This window comes from Ictidomys tridecemlineatus, chromosome 1, assembly GCF_052094955.1.
Source record: "Ictidomys tridecemlineatus isolate mIctTri1 chromosome 1, mIctTri1.hap1, whole genome shotgun sequence".
Taxonomy (NCBI): domain Eukaryota; kingdom Metazoa; phylum Chordata; class Mammalia; order Rodentia; family Sciuridae; genus Ictidomys; species Ictidomys tridecemlineatus.
This window is the reverse complement of record NC_135477.1, coordinates 244,929,953-244,948,110: the sequence shown is the minus strand read 5'-3', so window position 1 is coordinate 244,948,110 and position 18,158 is coordinate 244,929,953. Positions and strand designations below refer to the sequence as shown.

Sequence of the window (18,158 nt, the reverse complement as noted above, 5' to 3'; positions counted from 1 at the left end):
AATTTGTTCACAGGAAAATTTAGAAACGTCTTGGACGAAATTATCAAAGATAATAGTAATCCTGAGAAAATATGATTCACAAGGAAATGTTAACCAGAAAAAAGAAAAAGAAAGATTAAGTTTAGTTCACTTAGACAAGAGAATACTGAACAGCAACTTTATAATCTTCAAGGAAATAGAGGATGTCTACCAGCTGTTCTCCAAGTCCATGAGGACCAGAGTCAAGGATGTAGGCTCTAAACATGAGAATGTGAAGTAGAGGGGTTAAATGTGAACTCTTTAGGGAGGTAATAAAATCTTCTGTTAAAAGTAAGCCTGATTCTTATATATGAGAGTTAAGTCAGTTCTCAGGTAGTCAAAGAGACAGACTCTGGAAAACACTGAGAGCAAAGCACGCCTAACAGCAAACAGCAGCTAGTTAAGCAAAAGCCAGTAGATCCACCAGTGGCATAGTTAGTCAAGGAAATACATGGTCAGAGTAAGAGAGGTGACTCACCCCAGGATCAATGACGTTATTTTATTTCCTACCATGTGAATATCCCTCCAAATGTGCAGCTAACTCACAGGCTTCCTCCAGGGCACATGTACTGGAATTTTCACTGTTTCATTTTGTGCTTTCCATTACAACTGTAATATTTTCAGTGCAAAAAAATGCTTCTAATTGGTTCTGGGTAACAGAGGAAACACCCTCCATTCAGTCTCTTCCTCTGAATGAGGTTATAAAACCTTGACAGGAGGCAAGGTATACTTACTTAACTCTGAAAAGTAAAAGCAGCAGGTAGAACAGGGAAGAAGCCCAGAATGAGAGGTACCACTAAAGAGAAGTAAGTTTATCATTCCCTAACTCTGGTCCTCCATAGAAAAAGTACTTTTGAAATTTAAAAAATAATAACTCTATGATGTATAAAATATCAAATTTTAAATAAAGATAGTATCAATCCAACTGAATTTTCCTTTTCCTCAGACTCCAAAACAGGTTGGTACAGCATTGTTGATAATCCCATTTTTATTTAAAATGTTAGTATTTTATTCATCATGGATTTCTCACATTAACAGACTTTTACTATAAGAAACTTCATTATTTTAATAATAATAACATCTATGATGAATAAAATATCAAAAATTTAAAGATAGCTTTATGGCACTCCCTTACTTCACACTAGTTTTCTCTGTCTTAACTTATACCTTACTCTATTACAGAAAAATTAGCTTAAAATGTGTCATAGACCTAAACATAAACAGAAAAGTGCACAACTTCTAGGAGAAAGCATAGGGGTTAAAAAAAAAGTTACAGACAGACTATATGAGACCTTTAATGACATTCTTGAAAATACAACACAACAGGGATAGAGAAAGATCAGGGAACGGTTAGGAGTAGGGGCTAGAAGAAGTGAGTGTGACTATGCAGGGATAACAAAAGAGGAGTTTTGGGGGGTTGACAGAACTGTTCTGCATCTTCATTGTGTTGATGGTGATGACACAAATCTATTCATGTGTTTTAAAAAATCATAGAATATAGTACAATTTTTAAAAGGCCAATTTTACTATGGAAGATTTTTTTTTAAGGATAAAACAGAATGAACACTAAGTTAGTTTCTTTTCCCCTACATAGAACATCTCAAAACTTCATAAGGCAGATTTTAATAGCTTAATAACAAGGAAATCAGTAGGTATTTTTCCCCCTCCTCTATTCTCATGTGTCTACAGATGAGCATTAAACTATATTCCTCAAATCCTTAGTAATATTGTCCTGGAACCTCCATAGAATGGTACCTTTAGGTATGATGATTACAGGAAGAAATTTCATCAGGTCTTAGTGACATCAGCTCCTCTTGGACATTGTGAGGCTAACTTAGCAGGTGACTTGAGCCGAGTTCCAATTAAGTTTAAATCATGCATGTATGATGCTTACTTCAGGAAAACTCAAGAAAGCGTTTGGTGGGCTGGGGAGATAAGCTCAGTTGGTAGAGTGCTTGCCTTGCATGCATAGGCCCTGGGTTCAATCCCCAACACCACAAAAATAAATAAAATACAAAATAGGGATGGGGATGTGACTCAGTGGTCGAGTACCCCTAACTTCAATCCCAGTATAAAAAAAAAAAGTTAAAAAAGAAGAAAAAGTGTTTGGTGTCTTCATGGTGGCCTACTATTCCAAATTATGAAGGCAGTAAAACTGCAAGGTTGTTTCACTTCTTCAGTAACTAAAACAAACAAACAAACAACAATAATAACAACAAAAAACTCCTACACAAAGTAGCACTGACTGACCATTGTGCCTTCTGATGGTGAGACATCGCCCCAGTGGCCATGCCTGAAGCACTTGACCTTTGAAAAGACAGGGCTGGTGAAGAAAACACCTCAGTGCTGTTGGTAGATTTACACTAAAACTACCATCTTTCTCCCAGGTTCCCTATCAAACCCTCACATAACTTAGAAGACCAGGCAACAACAACTGTTCTCATACCTTGCCTTTCTGTTCTCAAAGAGCAAATGCTCCACACACCCAAGTTAAGTCTACTGTCCTACCACTTAGCGTGGGCAAACATTTTATGAAGTACAAATACACGGATAAGGTTATCTTTAGGATCTGCATTGTTTAATACTCCCAAAAGAGTGAATTACAGTAAAATTTCATTAAGCTGATATCATTTTACTCAAAATAATACAAAATTCAAAGCAACTGCTATTTTCTAGTCAATCAGCTGCCTGGTTGCTTCATAATAAAAATCAGATAATGGAAAGCTAGTTAATTCAAAACCCATTCTTCCATCTTCTATGTTTTGCATTAAGAAGGTTTCACTGTATTTTAGAAGGCAGAAAATGCAAAATACAGCCTTTTGAGTTTACTTTCAGTTGGCATTTCCATTGCTGATAGCTCAAGTTGTCTCTATGTAATTCCTTGTGTGATTCTGACTAAGCAAAAACATTGCTTGAATCCTACATTTACAGAAAATGTGTAATTCTACCTGAACTAGGACTTTATATTAGTAAGACAGATGATGAGTGTATTCCCAAAACAGAAGAACAGATGATTTCCTCAGCTCCTTCAGGGTCAAGCTTTCACAGGAATAGGTTCAGTAGTTTGTTTGAAGTGAATCCCCAAATCTGATATGTCTATATTCAAATGTAAGAACAAATATGTATTCCAAAGCCAATTCTCGGGACTTTTGGAATACTCATTAATTTGAATTATTCTTCTGCTCTCCTACATAGGTACAATTGAAAGAGCATGACTACAGTCTGAATGGTCAGGATGTTTCTTTATATTTATAAATTAAGATAAATAGCTAGCTTTATGGACAAATAATGTCATAGCCTTGTTTATATCCATGTATCTTTCTCCTCAATCTCTTTGAATTTAAAATATTAATATTCTCTTGATAAAATACAAACTTTTATGTGAAATAAGAGTGGTAAAACTATGTTGTACATAATTACATGTTACATATAGTTATGTGCAACACTTTCATTTTATGCTACATGTCATTTTATGCACATATATCAATTTTCTTGAACATTAAAATTGATTAATTTAAATGTCATATTTGGAATAATATGGGTAGTAGAATTAGATATTATATTTATTTTTTTATGATCCTTATCTTTGTCATCTTTTTATATGTGTGTATTATTTATAATAAAAAATACAATAATATAAAAAAAGTTAATCTGATATAGTTTTCACTGAAATATGTATATGAAAAACCAAACATTGCAAGGTGAAGAAAAGTAATGTTATGTCAAATTCTCATCAAAACTTCCTGTGATTAAGGAAGGAAGCAGTATTTTCATGGAAAATATTTGATTTTTAAAAGAAATCTTTTTGTTTTAAATACAATATGGACTTTATTTTTCCTGAGTAAATATAGTAAACCGTCTCTATAATCAGACAAATGGGTTGTACATAAAAACTTTGCCTTCCTTTTGGTTAAGTATATGAACTTTGACTTAACATAGTTTTAACAATAATTATGTATATTTCTACCAATACTCATGAAAATAAGGGGAAGTAATAAAACGTCTAGTAACTTAAGTGAATAAATAAGTAAATCTCAAATCTCACTGTAGAAAAGTTTAAAGTTCTTCCTATCTTTTAACAGAAGACCAAAGTTAATACTAATAATAAATAGAAAAGTCGCTCCCCCCCCCCATTTGCCTACCTTTGATGATCAGGAAGAAAACTGATACAGTTCCAGGAAGACAGGTCCAGAAAATATATTTTCTCCACCTAGACTTAGCTTTATAAAGACAACCACTGCCTTCAAACTCATTAAATGCACCTAACACTTAGACATGCCTCCTATCTCTCAAATTACTGGCAAAGGGAATGAAGTGAAGAGGCCACCACCTTAAAACAACACCAGGTCAAAGCAACTTTATTAATCAGGCTTAGGTTTAAAAAGTGTTAAGTGGCAATAGATTTCTACAATGAATAAAGCATGTCATTTTGGTTTATATTTTTAGAGAAAGTGCTATTAGTCATTTTACTACAAATTCATTTTGAATAAAAATTACTAAATCAAAGCTGGGCGCAGTGGTGCATGCCTGTAATTCCAGCAGCTCGGGAGATGGAGGTGAGCTCAAAGCCAGCCTCAGCAAAAGTGAGGCACTAAACCAACTCAGTGAGACCCTGTCTCTAAATAAAATACAAAATATGCTGTGGATGTGGCTCAGTGATTGAGTACCCTTGAGTTAAATCCCCAGTACCCAAAGACAAATTACTAGGTCAATAATGCTTTTGTTATTTTTGAGCATTTCCATAAATAAGTTTTAGAAAAGGTTAAATTTTTTTGTGGTTTATTCTAAACATAATTCTTTTTCTAAAATTGTTACGTCATCTCCTAATTCTATGTTATTCATTCTTCTTTTCCTATGCTCTTATTACACAAAAGTAATGAAAGCCTTTTAAACAACATTATAAAAGCATAAGGTCCCAACTATAAAAAAAAAAAAAAAAACAAGAGTGAGCTTGTAAAACTCAAAATTTGAGTTATATCCTAAAATTCACTTGGAAAAGAGGCCAACCATATTACTCAAATCACAAAGAATTAGGTAATAAATAAGGAATATGTGTGTGGGATTGAAGAAACACAACTGAACTACAAAGGTAGCTTTTAAAAATAATTGAGACAAGTGTAAAAGGTGTGTAAACATCCCTGTGATGATAGTAAAAGTTAAAAATTACCATTCTTCTAGTGAAGGAGTTGAGTCTCTACACTAGAGGAAGGAAAATCTTCAGACTATGACAAATCATAGAGTTAAAACAAGTGCCTTTTAAAACTTTCGTTTCAAAATACATATGAAACGCACTTGCTATATTTTATAAGCTATTTTTGGTGAAGATTATAGGATTTTAAAAAAATTAATAAGATCAGTTGCATAAACTAACATCTTCTGACTGAAAACTATGTTTGATTCCATATATATAATGATTTAAACTTGGTGTCCTAGAATATAATTATCTAAGGATTTATTCTGTTTTAGAAGAGCATGAGAGAAGAATATAACCAATTGTCCTTTATTAAGGTGACTGGATATGGAACCACCCTGCCTGAGTCTAGTCAACTGATTGTACTACCAAGCTAAGAACATGGGAGGCTGCCTTTGTGCAAATCAAAACTCAAAAACAATTATGCATATTTGGTATCACTAAAAGTACAATAACTATTTGGTTTTTAATGAAAAAAATACAATAGAATAGGGTTTGGGGGGAGAGTTTGCACATTCACCAATGTGCCCACACTTTACCCATTCCGAGAAATACATTAGTTTCTTCTACAATCCAAGAAGACTTAAAACTTAAGACAATAGGTCAAAGGGGGAGCTTAAAGCCCCTTTAACCTACACTCTACATTTAAGTTGAAAGCAGTACAGTCTGATGTTAACAAACCCCACCCCACAAAATACTACAACTAAACCAGTGATGTAAAGGCCCCTCTAAGGTATGTGGTTTTATCTCTATTTGGAGTTTTCTCTTCATCTACATATTTGAATGGATCTCAAAATCTGTTTCCTGATTTTTCTAAAATGACCTAGTATATGGTAACTATATTTAATGAAACTTTTCCTTTGTTAGCTTCTTTTTATTTGCTCATCCCTTAGATTTTACGGGCTCATCTTTTCTATCCTCTATGCCCTATCCTCAGTCAAACTCATCAGCAACTAATATTGAAACTGTAAACTATAAATGCTTCCCCTAAAACTGTATTTTCTTTCTCTTAAGCACCAAACTCATTTGCTCATCTGGCTACCAAGCATCTATACCCAAAAGCCCTATAAGCACTACAAGTTCAACATATATCAACAACAGAGCTCACTATCTTTCTTCCAAAATCTGCTTTATTTTCTATAGATATATTTTTATCTTGAGGAACATTCACCCAGTCTCCCCAAGTTAAAAACCTCAACCTTCAGAGAGGAAAAATGTTCACCAAATATTATAAATCTATTTTTTTTTCATTTCAGTAAGAGCTAACTGTTCCAAAACCTATGCCTAAATGTGTTGTCATTCTATGCTTTAAAAACACACCACAAGATAAAATAATTTCATATTATGGTATTTGGTATGTCAGTTTATCTTTCCAAGTATAAATACTTCTGCCTTACCTTATTCACCACTCCAGTGGCACACTGATATTCTACAATACGCATTATTTGCACTCCCCAAGTAGAATACCTACTTGTTCACTAAATATTAAATGCTATCTATGTGCCAGGAACTGTTCTAAGCACTGAGGACACCACAGTGAACAAAACATGTTTCTGCCCTTATGCTACTTATATCCTAGCAGAAGCAGACAGAAATAATAATAATTATAATAATAACAACAACAACTATACAATACATGAGGTGGTGGTAAGCACTATAGAGAAAAATATCCAGCTAGAAAAGCAACTTTTATCATACTATGAGCCATTGTTTTTTCCAGCAAATAGCATGTTCCTCCTGAAACTACAGAAGTTCAGCATATGGTTAAAAATACAATCATACTTCTACATTTCTTAATTTATTTACATTTCAACTTAAATTATGATTTTAAATGCAAGAATCATACTGAAATGTACAGTCATGGAGAGGCATAGCAGAACACAGCTTACTTATGGAACAAACAATTATAATAATCTTACTTTTTAAGATTAAAGTTGATGAAGTCAATTATTTTTCTTTGATTGTAGTGTTTTAGTTGGCTCCTGGATGCACCCCAGAAAAGTATTATAAGTGCTGGCAAATTTCAAATTATGTCATGAGATTAGAATCTATAAAACTTGAGTAACCATCCAAAATTCATTTTATTGTTACTTTACTTTTTCTATAATACTCAAACTACCATGATTTCAAATTTGGGGCCTACAAATTAAGACTCCATAGTAATACTAGAACATTAGAGACAAGAGCTTTTTACTGATGATTTAAAAACCATTGTTCAACTGTCTGAATCCTTAAGTGCATAATATATCTCAGCTATTTACAAAGAGCTGAAACAACTGGAGAAACTACATAAGAGTAGTGTTTAAGATAGAGGACATTAATAAAGCTTTTGACAATGAGCCAAAGAAATTTTACAGAGGCATTAATTGGCCCATTTCATACTCAGAAAATTAGAATGATTTGCCTTCCCATTTAAATGATAATACTCACTTTAAGAGAATTCAACTTTTCCTCTGGGAATCTCCACTGTTATTATATTATGTGTGGCACCAATCTCAGGCCATGATGGAATGAGTGAGTGAATGTTGGCATTTTAGAGTTCAAATAAATGTGTAAAGAAAGTAAAAGATTCTGGATTTTTTTTAAGATATAAAAGTTAAATCTGAAACTTTTTAAGCTTCCCAATAATTGGACAGCAAATAAGTTCAGTGGAAGTGGAGCCTTATCTTAATGACCACAACTCTGGTAAGCAGAATTCTGTCAAAGTTTGCAAGGTTTAGGAAATAATGACAAATGTCATCACTCTCTGAGGGCATAACCTTTCACACTTGTCCACAATCTCTGGATCTTTCCTAACATGCACGTTTTGCCATGTTCCTTTCTGTGTATACTCTGTGACTATCGGCTTCTTCCCTCCTCAATTTGGTTGGCACAGAAAGGTAAATGACCCAGGCCCAGCTGAAATTCTGACTGAAGTCTGGACCCATAAGAAAACTGGAGCAGGGAAAGGGATAGGATAGATCAGCCAATCTACAATGTACTGATGATTCCTGTGTTGCAGAAAAAAGAAGCTACCACTACATGGTAAGGGCCAGTGTTTGTGTTCTATTTTTAAAAATAAATCAAAACAAAAGATAGCTAACATGCAAACTTCACTTCCTTCTCAAGGCTGTGGAGAAAAAGACACATACCGCATCAGTGATGTCTATTTCATACACTCTTTGGAAAGTCCTGCGCTCAAAGAAAACGAGTTTGCCACTGCCACATCCCCTTTGAACAGAGGTACCGGTGACTATGAGTTTATCATCTGGACTAAAACAGCAGTCAGTCCTAAAAACAAAAAGAGTTCATAAGTATGAGCTGATGACCCCTATAACAGTACAACAATTAGTGAATTAAATAAAACATAAACATCATTGTAAAAAGAGCTAACTCCTCCTTGATCTTCATAATAACCCTATGAGGTAGATAATATCACCATTGTAGATGAGGAAACTAAGGCAGAGAGGTTAAGTAAACCTTGTCCGTGATCACACAAGGGAAATGGTACAGATGGGATTCAAACACAGGCAGTCTGACTTCAGAACCTAGCTCTCAACTTCTAATTATATGTTGTCATACAAGGAAATGTGGGAAAAACTCAATGTAGACCTTGAGAGTGTCTACAGACAGACATATGTGACTAATGTCTAAGTATAGATTATTTAGGCTTTTTTTTTTTTCTTGGTACTATTTTCTATTATCACCACCACTGCCATCATCTCTAAATCACTTCAGTTACATAAGTCCAGCACCATGAAACAAAGAGTAGGTTGCACTGCTGAAACTAATGGATGATTGATGACACTGATTCAATGGCTTTTATTATCAGAGGTCTGGTCACCTGACTGTGAATAATCTAAGACCTGGTCCAAAGAATTCATGTATTGAGTATTACTGGTAGCAGGCATTACAGCTCCAAAATTCACATCCACTATAAAGTCATGTCTGTTTCTTGATCTGGTTTCACAGCTGACGCAGGGGCAGTGGAGCATGTTAGAGCTGGTCTCTACTGTTACACAGCTTCCTCCGTTTGATGCTTCCATTACTTTCATACTCTTCCTGTTGATCATTATTTATCATGAATATGAACTTTCATTTCTACCAACATAGAAACATTGCCTAGGTACCAATTAAGGACTTGGAGGTTAAAATTCACCTTAGTTGCCTCATAAAATCTTCAAAAGTTCCAGTTGCCAACTTAGTAGATGTAATAGTATTCAGTTACCCAGAGCAAGACAGTTTGAATAACTGAGGGAATTGTGTGTGCACACAACATATATACAAATATACACAGGAGCACACATCATTTAACTTCAAAAAAACTTTTAATCTGAAGAATGTACAAAATGAAAAATAAAATAAAATGCATCTTTCACAAAACAATTTTCAATCATTCTTTCAAGTCCCTTTTCTAGAAGATTTAAAAGACATGATATAAATTAACATTATGGTAAAGAAATTTATTTTCCATTGTCCTATGCCAACCAACTTACTTACATTGGGAACATGGTGGGAAGACCCAAGGCTGAAAAAAGTGGCTTATTAAATTGTCGGACATCCCATAATTTTAATGTATCATCACCTGATAGAGAAATGGGGAAAAAAATAAGAAAAAGATGAATTTCACAAAAAAAATTCATTTCAAAGTTAAGATCTGAACTCAATGTATAAGTGTAAGAAAGGAAGAATAAGAACAGAAGGAAGGAGAAAAGATAGAAAGAGAAGCCAGATAGACATATTTTACTTTTTTAACTGTTAAGAAAGTTTGAAAGCAGTAATAGTTGAACAAACAATAAAAAGTTACATGATAATGAGTCAGCCTTATAGAAATTACTTTCGAGATTGATGTAGCATCTGTATGCTAGAAGAACTCTAAAGCATGAATTTTAGAGCAGATGGTAGTTCCCCACGGAATGTTTGAGCATAACCTGACTTGGGAAGATATCAATTTCAGTACTGAAAATAGTTCAATTTACAACAGATTCTTTTCCCCCACTAGTAAGTGGGCAGAACTATCCATTAACATTAATGAGAATGAGCTATGTTATTCCCTGCCCTCCCATGTAATTCTACCTGTGGCTATCATTCTTCACTTTGCTGGGGAGTACTGCTTTCTCAGGCAATTTAAAGAGTAATGAATATTCTTTTAAGAATCACTTTTTATGTTTCTATAGGGTTACTAACAAATTCCTGACCAGAACAAAAGTCAAATTCTTAAAAGTAATGTCTTTGCTGTTCTTGCTCTGCAGTGCTCACAGCTGAGGCCTGCCTCATCCCTTTAGGTCCAATAAGGAATCAGGATCAGGTGCAAGTCAGGTGAGTAAAGAGCTCAATAAAAACCCTCCTTCTCTCCTCGGAGACCCTTCTGTTTAATATCCAAAATTCTGGTAGGTACATGAATCCCCAATTGTTAGACCCAGAACCTGCTTTTACTGAAAGAACTTTGTAATCAGACTTACCTTTGGAATGTTACCTTATTACTTTTAGCATTAAAAAGTAATATATTCTTACAATTCTCAAACAACATGAAAGCATTAATCTGCATTTAATTCCAGTGAACCCAGAAGGTTCTGGAACTAGTAGGAGCACCTAGTAACACCAGGTAACACCTTTGGGACTCTGCTGAATAGACTTCCATCTGTCATTTCCTATAAATCCAGGAAGAAAAATGATGGAATATAGCATACGTGGTATTGGTCAATTAAGTTATCCAATAGCTATTACAGGATGGAAGGGGGAGTTAAGAATCGTCACCAAAATGGCTTTAACTGAAATTGAGTTAGACCTATACTTATCAAGTGGATGAAGGCTCACCTGTTTTAGAATAAGCTGAGAGGAATTTTCAAGTTATAATAACCTCTTTTTCCCCTTCATCTCCCCCAAATCTAACTCAGAAATTTGAGCACACCACCCTAAAGAATGTGACAACTTCTATGTGGTATTTTGCCATTTGGAAAATATTTCTGGGGGATTCAGACACACTGTTTAAATAAGAACCACTGGTTTTGAGTAAAGAATATATGTAGCTTTAATTAGAAGTCATCTCAGAACTCAAGAAGCAGGCTAGAATTGATGAAACAAAATACATATTTTATATAGATCCACACTTGCTATGTGTACCATAAAGAGAAAATTATATGTACATGTGTTTTGATTTTTTATTAAGTATGCAAGTAAAGATAGTTTGTATACAACAGATAAGGCTTCCTGAGAGGAAAGAGAATCTGAATGGAGCTTCCAAGAGTAAAAGGGCATGGACTCATTAAACAGGGGAAAATGGTGCTAGGTCTCTTCACCTCTCTTCACTTTCACTACCCTATATACTACATCATAAATTCTTTCAGGAAAGGGACCCTGTCTATGATATTCATAGTCTATACACAGAATCTAGAATAAAGTTCACAGTAGGTGCTCAAAATATATAGTAGTTAAGAGAATAGATGAAAAAATAAACTTAACACTGTGAGATTTGTCCATGCAAAATGTAGATCCTTCTTTGGCCTACAGAATGTACACTCAACCCTTTATGTGATATTTAAGGTCATTTGTAACATGGCTCCAAACTGTCTACCCTGTGCACTATTTTCTTTTCTCTTTCCACAAATGGGCCTACAAAAAATTTTCAGCCAAAATGCAGAGCTCCTAAACCTGCCTCCACTTTTATCCTTTTCCTTCTATTAAAGAAGACTTATCCATGTGAGAAAGATGTAGCAAAAAATTAGGGAAAAAAACCTATATCCAACCATATTTAAAATATGACCATCTAGAATTATTTGAAAGATAACATCTAGGTAAACATTTTTTTTAACTGAATTAAGATATTATTTGAACTGTAAAAAAATCATTGGTCAACAAGGATTCTGAAACACTAGAGACAGAATTATAAAATGGCATAAGAAGGAAAGAATGTAGGAGATCATCTACTAAATTCTGAGGGCAGGGGCAAACCTCATCCACGGTGGCATCAAACTCTTAAGCAAAGAAATATGCTTTCTAAATTTTACTTGATAACTTCTGATACAAACAATGTTCCAAGTTGAAAATGGATTTAATGGGAAAAAAAACATACTAGTACAGGTACATTAACAAAAAGCATAGCTAACTTTAGTAAGTGCTAGGATATTAGCACGACTTCTTTAAAGAGTTAAATATCATCATTTTATATGTAGAAACACATCAAAAAGAAAGTTTTTAAACTTACCTCCACGAGAAGCAAGGACATTACCATCATAGGAAAAAGCCACACAAGAAGTGTCTGTGCCTGGGTCATGAGCCTGTTTATAGTGGAATTTAGGATGAACCTGTTTGTACAAACACAAAGTGTTAACATGTCACTTAAATTCAGAAGAGAATATTTTTGAGGCAAGACTGTTTCACTTTATCATATAGAAAATTATATACACCTACGGATAAAGTATTAGTTTCACTGATTATAGTTTCTTTCCTTCCAAAAAAAAAAATTCTGAAAGGCTTTTCAAAGTCTCCATTAAATAAAGAAGAATAATGTAAGTCCTAGCAGGAGACATTTTCCAGACAGCTTTAGGAAGCCCTGAGCAACACAAGATTACAACTGCATTTAGTTCTTCATATTACAGTTATTAGGATGATTTTCTATATTTACCTGAAAGATCAAATATAAATACAAATGAGCATACAATTTACTTGCTCAAAAATATTTCTGGGTAGGCTGGGGATGTGATTTGGTGTTAGAGTACTTGTTTGTCTAGCATGTTTAAGGGCCTGGGTTCAAACTTCAATACTGCAAAAACAAAACAAAGATACTTATTGTATCCCTAGAATATGCCAGACACTGTGCATATGGTTGTAGGTCTTGCAGAATTTTTAATGTGCCTACTAGATAATAGTTATGAAAATAATAACAGCATCTAACCCTTACATATGCTTTTTAAATCCTAGGCACTGTATCTTTTACTACCTTGCCTATTTAGTCCTTGTAATCATTCTATTAGGTTCTATCACTAAAATCCCTATTTTATCTTTTAGGAAATTGAAGTACAGTGGCAAGTGCCTTATCCAAAGCCACATAGTTTGTAAGTGATAAACCTGTAAGTCTAAACCCCAACAGCCTACTCTTAAACATTGCACTATAACCCCCCTTCTTTTATCTGATCTATCATCATCTTTTTACATTTTTTAAAATTAGTCTTTCCTTGTCTAACATTTTCTTAAGCTTTGAAGGGAGAAGTTCAACATTGAGTCTTTATGTATAAGGATCCAAATAAGATGAAGAAAGAAGAATATGATTTAATATTGTAGGTTTATTTATCTTCTCTTATTTAAAAAATCACTGCAAGCAAATGGTTATAACCACTCAACAACCAAGAGAGGTAAGATGAAGGCAGATAAATATACTTCTAAAGTTACTTTTCCATAGTTGATGGTTTGTATCTCTACTACACCAATCTTGCCACTTGGTTATAGGAAGTCAGTCACTTTCAAAGTAAGATCTACATGAACAAAATCTGGTCCACTAAACACCTCATCCCCTATATAGGTGCCATGGATACAGTACCCTCTGTGATGGCTAATCATGTGTCAGTTTGTTTATGTGGACCTGTGTATATGCGTGTACACATTAATAGTTCTGGGCCATTACCAATTTTCCTAGAATAATTCCATGGCAGAGGACACAGATATCACTAAGTAATGACAGCATGTGGGTCTCTCAGGGAATCAAATGTATGGGAATGCAAGTGACCCCCATTGCCACTGGTATCACAACAACTCTTGGCAAAGAGTAAGTCACAAAACAGAACTCATGTCTTTACCATCCCAACAAAATTCCTTTTAGTAATGAGGAGCACAAAGTAGACCAGTTCATTAAAATTATAATAATTTATGCATACTGAGTGAAAACTGACCTCACTCAGTTCTTTCTCTGGGTTCCAGTCTTACAAATTTGTATTAATTATCATGTTTCTATCTTTCATTGACATAAAGAATTCATTGATTTGACATCTCATTAACTGGACACCAACTATCTGGCAGATACTATATTAAGCACTAGAAACATAAATGTACATAAATAAACAAGGCTTCTTTCCTCAAAGAGTTGACATTCCCTGAGAAAATATGGGTAAGTATACAGAGTAACAAGGGCAACAGTGGAGAAGTATAAGTAATATATGAGCACTGAGAGAGGTCCTTAACTTAGATTTGGGAATGGGGGAAAAGAGGAGCAAAAAGAAATTAGAGACCTAACTGATAAAGTAAAGGCAGATGAAGGAGCAGAAGACAGGAACAAGAAATTGTGTTCCAGAGAGAAGACACTACATTCCAGTAGGGATTATTTTTACATATATTCAATCCTTTATTTTAAAAAAGTTTTTTTTAATTATCTACCATGTACCCAGAAGTGTGTCAAGGTGAAAAAAAGTAGACAAGGTCCCTGCCCCTGCAGAGGTTTAAATTTAGCTGTAATGAGAATGTTATCAAATATAGTCTTGTAATTACCATTTAGTTGCCTAAGGAATAGAGCATGAAAAATATGAGAGTAGGAGTTTAGATGAGTGTCAGTACTCTGTGGCTTACAAAAATAAAGGTTTTGCAGAAAAGGCTACACTGCAATGTGCTCTGAAAAACAGGGAATATTTAACTAAGCAGACAAGGGGAAGACATTCCAGGTAAGGAGAACATTAATTTGGCAAACACCCAAATGTTACAGCACTTCATTCTGGTTAGAATCCGAGCAGCTCCAGTTCCACAGACTGCATCCCCAGCATGGATTTCAGTTTTGAGAATAGGCTTTGCTCCAACTAGGACCTTTTATCTTTATTTCTCCCATTAGTTCTCTCTAATCATTTTTGGTAATGGAATAGTTGGCACAGTTTTATAAAAGCAACTTATCTATATTCATACTTTTATACAAAATATACAACAATTGATCATGAGCCCTGAAAATATCAATCAATATTTGCTTCCAGAATCTCAGAGTTATACCAGCACAGGTTTCCTTAAAGAAGATACTGATGAAGGTTAGGGGAAGACTAAATTATCTAGAGAGAAGCTATTAATGTTTGTTTGTTTGTTTGTTTATATTACTTTGATTAAAAGCTTACTATATGAAGGCCTGATTACTGCATCCTTATCCCTGGAATTCACAGTATTTATTTCTTTTCTTTTTTATCACTGGTTGCTAACTTGGCCTCTGTCTAAATATCCAGCACATTATTTTATTATAGTTTAAACCATTTTTTGGAAGGCTTGGGCTCTATCACAGTCATTATCTTAGAGCATATTGTTGGTATGCTATGATACAAATGGTTATCCTAGAAAAGCCTTAACTCAAAATCATAAAATATTGCTCCAATATTCTTTGTCTAAAAATACTAAACAGGTGGAGTTTACATTGTTATCATTATTTTTATGACTTGGTGGATCAGTTTGCTAGGGGCTGCTTTAACAAAGAACCACAAACTGGATTGTTTGAACAACAGAAATTTATCATCTCATATTTCTGTAGGCCAGTAGTCCAAAATCTAAAGTTTCAGCAGGATGCTTCCTTCTTAGAGCTGCTTTCATCTTTACATGGTGTTCTTCCTGTGCAGGAATTTCTCCTTTTAATAAGGACACCACCCATATTAGATTCAGGGTCCACCCTATTCCAGAATAACCTAATTTTAACTAATTACATCTGCAATGACCCTATTCCCAAATAAGATCACATTCTGAAGAGGCAGAGATCAAGGTGAAGCTTCTATATGCCAAGGAATGCCAAAGGTTGTCAGCAAACCACTACAAAGAATGTCAGAGGCACAGAACAGATTCTCACAGTTCTCCTGGTAAGAAAGCTACGCTATCTTTCACAAAATCTTAAACATATCAGTTTTTGAACTTCTGAATAATTCAAGCATTTTATGGTGGTACCAAGGGTGAGTGAGTTTCCATCCAGCAGTTACTTCTGCCTAGATCCCAATATCTATCTCTTGTTCTACATATATCTATCACAGGAAAAGGACAATTCACAAAGTGATCAAAGTAAATAAAAACCACAGAATAAAATATTTTAATTGTAGTGATTTAATTGATAACCTGAAAATAGAGAAAAATTTATTACAAATAATACTGGTACTAGAGTCAGGCTGACCTAGAATAAAATTTTAGCTTACTAACTGGCTCAAGTATTTAATCTTTCTACTTCTCAGTTTATTAACCTATTAAAATAACATGCCTCACATCTATCTTTCCACCCCTGCCCTTCTTACCAGTCCCAAAAGACCAAGTTACATTTCATCTTCTGTCTCTCTGCCTGTGTCAGCACAAGGTTATAAGTGTATAGTGAATACCTCCTTTCAGAAAGATTCTAAAAGGCAACCATAGTGCCAAAACACTCCATGAGCAAGAAGGAAGCAAGCACTAGGCTACTTCACAAATTGGGTGTATTAATATTTGATTGTCCCCTAAAATCTATTCCTAGGACTTTTCAACAGGTAGAAAAATTCTTTCCCACTAGGAAATCTATTTTCAAGCTTAGTGTTAAACAATTCTAATCAATTTTGTATTTTCAATTCTGTATTTAGAGTTGCCCTAAATAGTATGTGGTACTGGTCCAAGTACTGGAGGTGACCTGGGTGGAGGAATGTCCTCATGGGTGCAATGTTTTAGGCATTTAAAAGCTATGGCAAGGAATCCTGTCTACAAAGACAAGTGTTTGTTGGTTACTGTTAAGTTTTACTGATGCCTTGCAGAGGGATAATGAAAATGAGAGGCATAAACAGGTAAAGACTAAGTGGACTACTTCAGCAGCTTCCAAAGAGGCTGTTAACTCCTGTAGTAGAACTGACACATTTGAGCAACAGATAGGAAACCAGATAGTTAGATTTACAGAGCTCTAGTGACATTTAAATGTTCAGCCAAGGCAGGTTCATTATTTTAAAGTCAGGGCTCTTGGGCTGGGATGTGTCTCAGGGGCAGAGTGTATGCTTGGCATGCATGAGGCCCTGGGTTCAATCCCCAGTACTGCAAAAATAAAACAAACAAACAAACAAAACTAAAGTCAGGACTCTAGTTGGGAAAACCTAAGACCCTGAAATGTCAGAGTATATTTGGACAGATATCCCATAGGATGCTAGTTCTGTAGACATACTACCCACCCACTCAAAACCCTAAGACCTCTCACATCTTAAAGAGGTAACTCTCTTTTGCCTAGCAAAAACTAGAATTTCTTCCTGCTGCAACCCCCCACCCCCACCCAGCTTCCAAGGGACCAGATAATAATAACCACAGAATAAAATATTTTAAGGGACCTCTTCTTAGGACCTTCTCCTTTTCCTTTCTCCTCTCCTGACTGCCAGAATAACAATTAGGATTAAACTCAGTATTATTACTCAGCTGGGTAAGAACTAGACCTAATAAGGGAGAAAAGAGAACATATAACAAAAGAGATTTTAAAATTGGCTAGCAGCTACTGGCAAGAATCATGAAATATAACCTGAGTTTGGATTTGGGGGACACTTGATCAAGGGGGTAGGGAAGTAAGGCTAAATAAACAAGACTCATTGATTTGGGAACCCATCTTTGAACATAAGATTTAATACCCTAGAAAGGATCTCGGAGAAATAACTTTGCTTCTAGAATCCTACTAGAGGCCTAGAAAAGTGAGGGTTAATGTTGAGTAGAGCAAAAATGCCCAACTGTAGATGATTAATAAAAGAATAAGAAATATAGAAGAAGCAAGCATGCTGAAATGGATATATTTTGTCAAGTCAGAAAACAATATTATTTTTCAAGGGAGAGCCCAGAGGATACACCATTCAACAAGGACATCAATAATGCACAGGTGAGGGCTGGGGTAGTGGCTCAGTTGGTAGAGTGCTTGTCTCACATGCACAAGGTTCTGGGTTCAATCCCCAGCACCATACACACACACACATACACACACACACACACACACACACACACACACACACACACACACACACAAAGAATGCACGGAGGGGATCAGCAT

The 18,158-nt window shown here is 34.9% G+C and overlaps 1 protein-coding gene across 3 annotated transcripts in view; it reads right to left on the bottom strand.

The window, feature by feature from the left end:
• Nucleotides 1–18,158, bottom strand: part of Wdr70 (WD repeat domain 70) — a 279,175-nt gene that overhangs the window by 37,241 nt on the left and 223,776 nt on the right. For all 3 annotated transcript variants that reach the window (XR_013424157.1, XM_078017631.1, XM_005325626.4), the window contains exons 11-13: nucleotides 12,393–12,492; nucleotides 9,689–9,773; nucleotides 8,341–8,479 (exon numbers count right to left, since the gene is read on the bottom strand). Coding sequence is in view for 2 of the 3 variants with exons in the window: in XM_078017631.1 (XP_077873757.1) it covers nucleotides 8,341–8,479; nucleotides 9,689–9,773; nucleotides 12,393–12,492 (324 nt within the window). In the remaining variant the exon portion in view is untranslated. The remainder of the gene's footprint in view (nucleotides 1–8,340; nucleotides 8,480–9,688; nucleotides 9,774–12,392; nucleotides 12,493–18,158) is intronic.